The 11,158-nt window shown below is 38.8% G+C and overlaps 1 protein-coding gene across 2 annotated transcripts in view; it reads left to right on the top strand.

Moving 5' to 3' along the window:
• The first annotated feature begins 1,618 nt into the window (after window positions 1–1,618).
• The window catches only part of mafa (v-maf avian musculoaponeurotic fibrosarcoma oncogene homolog a (paralog a)), a 130,170-nt gene continuing 120,630 nt past the window's right edge, over window positions 1,619–11,158 (top strand). The window contains exons 1-2 of one of the 2 annotated variants that reach the window (XM_053234820.1): window positions 1,619–3,142; window positions 3,934–6,302. In XM_053234820.1, coding sequence (XP_053090795.1) covers window positions 2,076–3,142; window positions 3,934–4,045 — 1,179 coding nt within the window. In that variant the 5' untranslated portion in view covers window positions 1,619–2,075 and the 3' untranslated portion in view covers window positions 4,046–6,302. Of the gene's footprint in view, window positions 3,143–3,933; window positions 6,303–11,158 lie in introns of those variants that run through there. The other variant, XM_026914399.3, reaches the window with a different exon arrangement.

Raw genomic sequence — 11,158 nt, 5'->3', positions numbered from 1 at the left:
TGATTATTAGTAGTTTTTATTTTATTTGTATTATTAGTGTTCAGTAGTGTTTAAATAGTGGTCTGAGTCTTTGTTCATACCTGCCTGTAGTCAGAAACTTCACAGAACTGAACACTTTCTCACTTAATGTAACACATTGTGTGTTGTACCACATCTCCTAGTGGAGTGCTGGACTTTGAGTAAAGTATATAATTATTTTAATTAAAAAAAATGATTTATATTGGTCCAAGTCTGTGTTCAATCCTGTCTGGCTGACTCAGTAGTCAGAAACTTCACAGAATGTTTTCTGACATTATTTAACACATTGTTCATCTCCTAGTGGAGTGCTGGACATTGAGGAAAATCTAAAATTAATGTTTTTTTTTTTATTAATATAAAAAGAAGACTGATTTTATAGTGGTCTGAGTCTTTGCTCATACCAGACGGCCTGTCTGTCTGGCTCAGTAGTCAGAAACTCCACTGAACATTTCCAGACATCGTACAATACACAAAGTTATGTACTTTGGATATAGTGTATAATTGTTTTTAATTAAATATATATATATTTTATAATGGTCTGAGTCTTTGCTCATAACCTTCTGCTTGGCACAGCACTCACAAACTCCACAGAACTGAACATTTCTCACATAATGTAACACATTGTTTATTTCCTAGTGCAGTTCTGGACTTTGAGTATAGCATGCAATTATTTTCAGTAAATAAATAAATAAATAAAGTTAAAATAATCTGAATTTATCATGCTCTGAGTCTTGAGAAAACTTGAAAGTCTTGAATCTCTGAGAACCTTCACAAAATTTCCTGCCATAATTTAACACATTGTTCATTACAGAGTGCTGATCACTGAGTAAACTAATTAATGATTATTGTTTTATTTTAAAAAAAATAATAAGAAATTGGACTAGTTGTCTAAGTTTAAACTGGCTTTGGTGCGTCTTCAGTGAATAATGCAGTATAGTAATGATGACCCCCCCATTCTTCTATAGTCTGTGTCCAACAGGAGGCGCTGTTGAGTTGTACAAGAGCACAAGCCCCTTCAGTGCTTCGTCAGAAATGTCACTATTGTTACCTTCTCTCTCTCTCTCTCTCTCTCTCTCTCATTTTTTTTTAAATAATTTTTTTTCCAGAAACTATAGATTTTAACTAGATTTCTCCCATAAACCAAATAGAGTGAAGGATGGCTTAAAGCAAGAGCAGGATATTTCCCATAATTCAATGTGCAAAGTATTTCAGTTGTGTCGTTGTGCATGTTGGGACATGATTCATGTCCATCATGTACCAGATGTCAAAAAAAGAAAAAAAAAAAGTTAAAAAAATGCATAATGTTGCTGTTATAAGCAGCAAGTTAACTGATAGTAAAATGCTCACGTGAAAAAAATAAGAAGAAGAAAAAAAGGTGCATATACAAAGCATTGAAAATGTGGCGTGAAAGAGTTAAGAGTAAAGAGTTAAGAAGTCCAGCTGACAGTCAGCTGAGAAAAAAAAAAAAAAAAAAAGTTTTGGCTCCTATTCTGATATGCTAATAAGAGGTGGTAGGAAGCATCCTATTGGCTGTCTCTCCTAGTCAATTCCGCGTTTGGCCCGTGACGTCAGAGCGCCTATAAAACTCCGCAATGCTTTTAAACTCATCTGCCGTTGTGTTGGCTTTTCAAAATAACTCCCACACGTTCCTCACGTCCGAGTCGACGCTGTCCGCAAGTGCATTTCCTTCTTTTCTCTTTTTTTTTCAAACTTCTCTCAGTTGCTCTTGCTGCGGTCTGCACGATGTGATTCAGGACGAGAGCGCACAAAAAAGTCTTCCATGTCCCAAACGCAAAAAGAGAGAGAGAAAGAGAGAAAGCCTGAAGAGCTGCAGCTGGGATCTTGGATGCGTCTGCGGGACAGTGTGTGTAAAGGTTGGAGTTGAAAGGCTGGGGAAAGAAAAGACAAGAAAAGAAAAGGACTTCTTTTGCAATCTTTGTTTTTAATTGAAGAAGGAGGGAAAAAAAAAAGACATCAAGCTGGCTCACTCTCTCCCGGCCCACACCGCGCTGACAGCCGCTCTTCAGCCCCTGTGGAGGAGCGTCACCGGGAAGCGCATGGCGTCCGAGCTGGCGCTGAGCTCCACCGAGCTGCCCACCAGCCCTCTCGCCATGGAGTACGTCAACGATTTCGACCTGATGAAGTTCGAGGTGAAGAAGGAGCCTGCGGAGACCGAGCGCGTCGGTTTGACCCAGTGTGGGCGCCTGCTCGCCGGAGGCTCCCTGTCTTCTACGCCGATGAGCACACCGTGCAGCTCGGTGCCGCCCTCTCCGAGCTTCTCGGCGCCTAGTCCCGGTTCAGGGGGCGAGCCCAAAGCGCACTTGGAGGACTTTTACTGGATGGGTGGCTACGCGCAACATCAACAACAACAGCAGCAGCAGCAGCAACAACATCAGCAGCATCAACAGCAGCAGCAGCAGCAGGCGCCGTTAAACGCGGAGGCGCTGGGGTTCGGCACGGATGACGCCATGGAGGCGCTGATCAGCAGCGCGCACCAGCTGCACGCCTTCGACGGCTACGCGCGGGCGCAGCAGTTCCCCGCCGCAGAAGAAGTCGGGCCGGCCGCGGCCGTGGTGTCAGCCGTGATCGCCGCCGCGTCGGCTCCTCATCACCACCACCACCATCACCATCACGGCAGCAGCGCGCATCCATCCGGCGCCGCGAGCAACCACAGCCATAACCATCATCATCACCACCACCAACAGCAGCAGCAGCAGCAACAGCAGCAGCAACACGGACACGCACACGCGCACGGGCACGGGCACGGCCACGTGGATGAGCGCTTCACGGACGAGCAGCTCGTCACCATGTCGGTGCGCGAGCTGAACCGGCAGCTGCGCGGCGTCAGCAAGGAGGAGGTGATCCGCCTGAAGCAGAAGCGGCGGACGCTGAAGAACCGCGGCTACGCGCAGTCGTGCCGCTTCAAGCGCGTGCAGCAGCGGCACGTGCTCGAGGGCGAGAAGACGCAGCTGCTGCAGCAGGTCGAGCACCTCAAGCAGGAGATCGCGCGCCTGATGCGCGAGCGCGACGCGTACAAGGAGAAGTACGAGAAGCTCGTGAGCAGCGGCTTCCGCGAGAACGGCTCGAGCAGCGACAACAACCCGTCGTCGCCGGAGTTTTTCATGTGAGTTGCGCACACCATTATTACAAAAAAAGAAAAAAAAAAAAAAAAGAGAGAGAAAAAAAAGCAGGCAGAAAATAGCGCGAGCGAAGTTTTGTCCCGTGTAGATTTTTTTATTATTATTTTTTATTCGGATTTTGCAACTTTAAAATTCTTTTAAAACCCAGTCAGTGTGTCCTTATTCAGCTTCCCCCTTTTGCAGCGTCCTGCTTTTATAGACCGAACTTTTTCCCCGCAAATATTATTTTTGAGCTTCTTTTTTTTTCCTGAAACATGCCTATGTGCATCGTGCGCACATTTTTCACCCAACTCGAGGTGGTTTTTTCCCCCACAAACAGGCTGCCATGTCTACTGTTTTGATACTCTGCATGCATCCTGATGTCCATCAGTCCTTTTTTAAAACAAGAAAAAAAAATGCTTGCTTAAGACATCTTTACCTTCAGTACAAACTTTGTGCATTATTTTTATTATTCTTTTTTTTTGTGGAGGACCAGAGACGAAAGCCACCTTCCCTCCGCCTTCATTATCATCTCATATGTCCTGTCCTGTCTGCCTTTTGTGTGTGTGTGTGTATGTATGTGTGTGTTTAATGACAAGGCTCATAAGAAAGAAGCTATAGACTTTGCATAAAAAAATACAAATAAAAAAAAGAGAGACTGTGTTATTGTTATTGTTATTATTATTATTATTATTATTATTTTTATTGCCTGCATGCTGGACATGTATGGTTCGTTTTTTTTTTCCCTTTTTTTGCTTGAGAACTGAACTCTTTTTTTTTACTTGGATAACTCCAGCATGGCATTCTTCATACTCTTCCTTCGTTTGTTGCCAAGTCACTTTTTTGGAATATTGTGCAAAAAAGTGAAAGGACATCCTCGCCTCGCACCATCCCTCCTCCCGCATTGACCTGAGCGGCCATCCACACGCAGCCCATGCACTGAACCCATTCCTGTTGAGAGCTGGCCGAGCGGAAGCGATGTTTCAGGGACAAGGACCTCTTCCTTGCAAAAAAAAAAAAAAAAAAAAAAAAAAAAAAAAAAGAAAAAAAAAAAGATGGAGTCTAAAACTGGGGCCTAAAACTGTTAGGATTGTTTAACGGACTGCTTTTTTTTTTTTTTTTTTACATCTTACATGTGTAATAAACCGCAGGGTGCGCAATCTAAGCATAGTGCTGTCATGTGTGTGCCTGAAGGTTGGTTATGACTTGATGGATGGATGGAGGCCATAAAAAAGGTTGGCGTTAGACGCAAGGTTCATTGCCCTATGCACTAAACTCTTTCCTTATCATAGTGTTAAAGTGAACTGGAAGGACTCACACAGTGTGTATTATACAGCAGGATTGTTATGATGCAGAAGCTTTTATTATTATTATTATTATTATTATTATTATTATTATTTCAGCATGTGCTTGCCATGAAAAAAGCAGTTTGACCAATGTAGCCCCTCTCTAAATCCTCCCACTGAACTGCATTTTGAAACCAAAGTATTAAGTTTAGTCAGTGCGAGGAATGGTGAATTTAAGAGAAAAAAAATTTTGGACTGAGTTGCACTAAAATGTAGCCTGTAGCTAATCACGCAGCATATCACACAATGGAATCTATCTAGAACGCTAATTAAAAAAAAAATAAAAATCAGCAATTAAAAAAAGGACATCTCGTGGCATCGCTGGAGAGTTTATGATCTTACAATCTTGTGTTAGTTACATTGTTGAGCAGGGCTTTTTTTGTTTGTTTGTGTTTTTTTTGTTGTTGTAAATTCATTATTTACGAGGCAATAATATAATAATCAATAATGTCTGGACATTGTTTTATAGTCAGGGATTGACACCCTGCTTGTATAAAATGGGAATATACCATTCATCAATTAAATTTTTTAAGTATGTTAATTAAAAAAATCTCTCATATATATATAAATATATATATATTTTGCTGTGCAAAATTATTTCACTCACTAACCATAAGTGATGTTCATATGTGCTTATTTTTCATTTCATACAATTATATGATATGCAATAATAAAAACAAAAGCAATTTGGGCTTCATAACGTTTGTGTTTTGTGGATGTTAATTGATTTTTTTTTTTCCACTTTTTGTGTAGCTAGTTAGTCTTTACAGGAAGTTCATCCCAATTATAATCTATAAAACTTTATTCATTAAAAAAAGGAAACTATATTGGATTCATCACTTGATTTAACACAAGTGATGCAGACTTTGGAAAGAGAGTCAAGTATGATTGACAAGTCTTTAAATCAGATCAAAAACTGATATTTCATCAAAAAAAAAAAAAAAAAGAAAAGCTAAAAGTAGATCAGTCCTAAAGATGTGCTATAGAGGACGATGATGTGTCATTACCTTCATCCGGTGCTTTATTACACGCTCTCGTAACCCACAAGTTGTTGTCAGAAGTTTCACAACCTGACTTGGAAAAAAAAAACAAAAAACAAAAAACAAACTCGAAATCTTTCTTGAGCGCTAACGGCTCTTTTAATAATTTTGGCATGAATATTAAGAGTAAGGCGAATAGGTTTAAAGACTTCAGTATAGTTTACGTCACTTGCTGCACGTGTGTATATTTGTTTTCTGTTACTTTAGTTGAATAAAGTATATTGTGATTATTTCACTTCACAGGTGAATAATCACATGATTCACAACGAAAATCTACACATGTGGTTTAAGTTACGTTTCGCACATTTACATCGTTTTTCTACGTGATTCCCCCTCCCCCAATAATTCATTTATTTTCATGGGTTCATTTTTTTCACACGGCCGTACTGGAGTTCACGTGTGCCATTTCAGAGCATGGCATGTTGAAATGCTCCTCACATATTACTCAGGATCGCGTATTCCTCGCATAATTCACGTCAAATGTTTATCATTATTACGCAAGGGTTATGTTATGATTTATATAAAACACAGGAAAGAGTCTGGTTAAAACTGGTTAAAACCTCAGAAAAAAGGCTACTAGACTGTACTTTTTCTTGTTGCTAGTGTGGCACTGTTACCTATTGTACCTTTAATGTGTATCTTTAAATGGAACTGTGTATATTGCACCTTTAAAAAGATTGAAGTAAAGCTTTAAAGGTACATTTTACATCTTTCTGGGTAAAACAGACATACTAATGATGCAAAAGCGGGTACGCTTGATGGTACAGTTTAGTACCCTTTTAAAGAAAAAAATAAAAACATTCATATATAGCATTTGGTGTTCATTTGAGGATATAATAATCAATAAGTGTTATTTTGTGCAGTTTGATCATGTAAATCTTACCTCCTCCTAAATGACTCCTCTTAGAGTAACGATAGAACTATGAAATTATTTGAATTCCCGTGTGTGTGTGTGTGTGTGTGTGTGTGTGTGTGTGTGTGTGTGTGTGTGTGTGTGTGTGTCATATCAGGACTTTACCTTAACTCCGGTCCTTTGTATAACCTAAATTTGATCATATCTGAAACCTTTATGTACGTGTATTGAGTTTGAACACATTTTCCTGGCTTATACATTCATCTCTGTGTGTGCTGTTTGCGTGTGTGATTATGTGCGCGCTCATATGTTCTTCTAGCATGTGTGATCCTAAATATCTAGCAGTTCTCCGTGGTTGTGTGTGTGTGTGTGTGTGTGTGTGTATGTGTGCACATGCCGTATGTGTGCATGCGTGTGCATGGTCATTATTCCTGCTTCATCATTATACTTGTAGTTTTTTTTTTCTTTCTATGGAAAAAAATGTGTGTATGTGTGTGTGTGCGTCAGTCACTGTCCCCAAACCCTTTCCAGAAAGCTCATGAGTGTGAGGCAGAAATGCAACACATACTGTGATGCTTTATAGACTTTAATGGAGTTGAATTCTTAAGAAAACTTTTTTTTAATTTGTTTATTTGTAAAGTCGTGTTGTGGTTTAAAAAAAAAAAAAAAGTGTGTCGACCATTTTGGTGGTTTAAGAGGATAAAAAGAGTCCGCGACGAGGGTTTGAAACAGTTTTCCTCATGATTAACTGGTTAGAAAGAGGCGGGGCTTGTGTGTGTGCAATGGTTCTCTTAAGGCCACAGTAACGCTACATGACGCTTGTGAATTTTTTGGGAATAACTTAATTTATTTTTTAGCATTTTTCATGAAAAACATTCATTTACTTACAAACAGCGAATCTGTTATTTCATCTTAACTGGAGAGAGAGAATGTTTACCATGATGCTCGCTCTACCACTTTAACATGATCTTAATTTACGATGATCTTTGCGTTGTGAGGCTTTTTGGGAACTCAGCATCGATTCCAATCATTTCAATATGTCTGCTTTTCTTTCTTTCTTTCTTTCTTTCTTTCTTTCTTTCATTCTTTCTTTTTATTTGCTTGTTTACTTACATGGTACCTTCTTAACAGAAACCAAAATAAATAAAAAAAAAGTTGCAGTTGAGGGCAAAAGTTTACATACACATTGGGCCTCATTTATTAAACTTTCAGTAAAGTTGTGTGTAAACGTTTGCGTACGCCAAACTGAAATATGATTTTCTGCTGGATTTACCAAGGTTTCGGAAAGACTGCTTTCATTGTACTCACGAGCGCATGTTGATCACCTGTACAGTGCAAAGCACATTCCTGATGCAGCTCATTTGCATGTAGTGACACCCACAAAACTCCATAAAAGGTAAAGTGCACTGACAGCTGGGAACGAAATGAGCGATCAGGGTAAAGGCTGAAAAACAGAAGTGGAAGTTATTTTGACTCACTTCTATGCCACTAAAAATATTAATAATATATAATATTAATAATAATAATAATAATAATAATAATAAGTGAGCGCTAAATCCTCCATCAGCGGAGGTGATTGTTTACGGCTTACGGCTCTGAGCAGACAGAGCGGCCCGTCCTCCGTTTATACACCGCCATTTCTTTTTATCATAATTAACTGATTAGTTTTATTTGTCTCAATTTATGAGTGTGTGTTGGCTCACTTTCTTTATTTTTATATTCTTTAATTAATTCCAAAAATATAAAATGACTGGTTTTGACTAAATGTTCTCTTAGTCCCTGACCGAGTGAACGAGCATGAGGAGGTGTTTTTGAGAGACTCTAAAGCTCTTCTATAAGTGGCTCTGGATAAACGCGTCTGCTAAACTCTGTAAACGTAATAAAAATAAGCAATTTAAACTCCACACTATATTCCAGATAGAAAAGTGCTGTAATCTCTGTAGATTATATGATTTGAAATGATAAATCATTTCAAGTTGAGGTTTACATTAGTTAGACTTCTTATGCTTCTTACACTCAGGAACAAGAGTAGGATACGAACTTTTTTTTTTTTTTCAGAATTTGCAGGATTTTAATGAACAGCAAATTTCTTGTCTAAACTCTCATATGAATGATTTATGAATAAATCTGTTCGTATCTGGATTGATAAATTAGGCCCTTCCTTGCATGACAGCTGTTTAGGCCATGGTGTAAAGACTCTCTTAATGGTGGATGTACTGTACATACTCGCCCCTACCTGATGCCTCGAACTCCTTCGCCTGCTCATTGATTGTTGTCTGCGGGTTGAGTTGAAACTTTTGGACTAAAATTTGTTCACCTCTAGGAGTTAATTTATGCCTCTTTCCTGAAAGATGCAGCATCTGTGTTCATTGCCAATGAACTCCTAACTATCAAAACTGGCCAATCAGAAGTTTCTAAAAGTCGTTACATTCATTACAGTCTGATTAAAGAGACAGTCTACTTCGTGCATGTCAACTTTTAACCCAGTGGAATTCTGATATAGTGGATTAAAGCTGAAATAAATCTGTTTCTAATCGACTGGTTTAAAATGACCACTGATGTGAATAAAGTAGACGCCCTAATTGACTTGCGGAAAGAAACGTATGGAAACATGCAAAGTGTGGAGCTGAGAAAAAACGAGCCTGCGTATCTTTATCTGAGGTGTATGTTAGGTATGTTTTAGCCTCATCTGTATATAATATGAAAAAGTTCAAGAATAAAATTTGAAAAAAGTTCAGGAATAAAAGCTCCTATTGTGCCAAAAATAGCCAGAATATTATTGTACACATTAAATAATTACTTATTTAATTAATATTTATATTTATATTTAGAAAATGTTCATAAAATAAATGTGCTGAGCAAGTTATATTACAGTTAAAGGAGTCTCTGTAAATATTTTTTAATATGTTTTTCTAATATTTTTAGAAGTCCCTGGCTGAAAAAAAGTCTGATTTAAGATATATAATGCTAATTTTAGTTTTTTTTTTTTTTTTAATATAATGGGTTTTGGAAATACTGTCTTGTTTTTAAAACCTTTGAAACGTTTCAATCATGTTTTTAATGCAGGATATTTAAGAATGAAACAGAGAGCGATGAATATCTACATCACCAGAAGATAAAACAGGAGCTATCCCAGGGGTTTTACGCATTTCTCGTAGAAATTATTCGGCGCGTCTGTAAATGCATGTGAGGGTGCACTGTGCATCATGCATCTGTCTCAGAACTGGGATAGTTGTGGTTTGTGTGTGAGTGTGTGAGTGTGTCAGTGTGTGTGTGTGTGTGTGTGTGTGTGTGTGTGTTTGTGTAATTTGCAGAGGATGCACGGAGGTCAGTGAAGGAGCAGGAGAAGCTCTCGCCGAGTCATTACACTGATCCGTTTCCTCCAGGGAGCCCACGTTCATTTCCTGCAGCAATCCTGACACACACACACACACACACACACACACACACACACACTGATCTTTCAAGACGTTCCTCTTCTTCTAACCTCCTTTATACTGAACTATATTTTATCCGTTATTGCGTTTGCATCATTTTCATTTAAGACTGTAGTCTTTCTTTCTTTCTTTCCTTCTTTCTTTCTTTCTTTCTTTCTTTCTTTGCTTCCTTACATGCAGTTCTGTTCACTTACTTTACATTGCTGTGTGCATAAACAGTGAATATAAAGTTTTCACACCCCGGTAAAAATTGCAGTTTTTTTTGTGAAGTAAAATAATGAAACCATCATAAATCATGTCAGATCTTTTTTTCCACCTTTAATGTGATATAGCAACCAACACAATTCAAGGGAAAACAAATAGAAATATTTTAGTTATAAAAAAAAAAAAAAAATCTTACAATAACCTGTTTGCATAAGTATACACACCCCTTAACTAATACTGTATTAAAGAACCTTTTGCTTGTCGTACAGCACTCAGTGTTTTTGGGTAAGAGTCTACCAACTTATTAGTCTACCACTCAGTGTTTTTGGGTAAGAGTCTAGCACAGATCTATAGCTCCAGATCTATCAGTTTGTGAGGGGATCTCCTGTGCACAGCCCTCTTCAAGTCATTTTTACAGGTTTTCAATTGGATTTCTTCTCCATTTTCTTTTAAAGCTGTTTCTTTGTTGACTTGGATTTGTGCTTTATCGTGCTGGAAGGTGAAATTTCACCTTCAGCTGTCTAACAAAGGCCTGCAGGTTTTGTGCCAAAACAGATTGATATTTGGAGCTATCCATGATTTCTTCCATCTTGACTAGAGCCACAGTCCCAGCAGAGGAGAAGCAGCCCCATAGCATAATGCTGCCACCACCATGCTTCGCAGAGAGTATGGAGTTTTATGCATGATAAGCTGTGTTGGTTTTGTGCCAAACATACTGTATCTTTTAGAATTACTATAAGTTCTAAGACTATTAAACATTTTCATGTTTCCACGAAACATTTCCACATGGTCTGGGGGAATTTATTTGAGCTTGGATGTTTTGTTTTGTGAGAAAGGGCTTCCGTCTAGTCACCCTCTGCCATAGGCCAGACATATGAAGAATAAAAGAGATTGTTGTCACATGCAGGGAGTGAGCAGTACTTGCTAGATGTTCTTACAGCTTGTTGTAGGCCTCCTGGCAGCCTGCCTGATAAGTTTTCTTCTTTTCCTTCTGTTGTCTTTTGAGGGACGGCGTGTCCTTGGTGATGTCACTGTGCTACTCCATTTTGTCCATGTATTGATGATGACCTTCATGGTCTTCCATGGTACATCCCATGTTTTGGAAATTCTTTTGTACCCCTCACCTGATCTATAGATTTCT

The sequence above is a fragment of the Pangasianodon hypophthalmus genome, chromosome 6 (genome assembly GCF_027358585.1).
Source record: "Pangasianodon hypophthalmus isolate fPanHyp1 chromosome 6, fPanHyp1.pri, whole genome shotgun sequence".
NCBI classification, from domain to species: domain Eukaryota; kingdom Metazoa; phylum Chordata; class Actinopteri; order Siluriformes; family Pangasiidae; genus Pangasianodon; species Pangasianodon hypophthalmus.
Note: the sequence above shows the minus strand (reverse complement) of the source record. Positions and strands in the feature narration are given on the sequence as shown.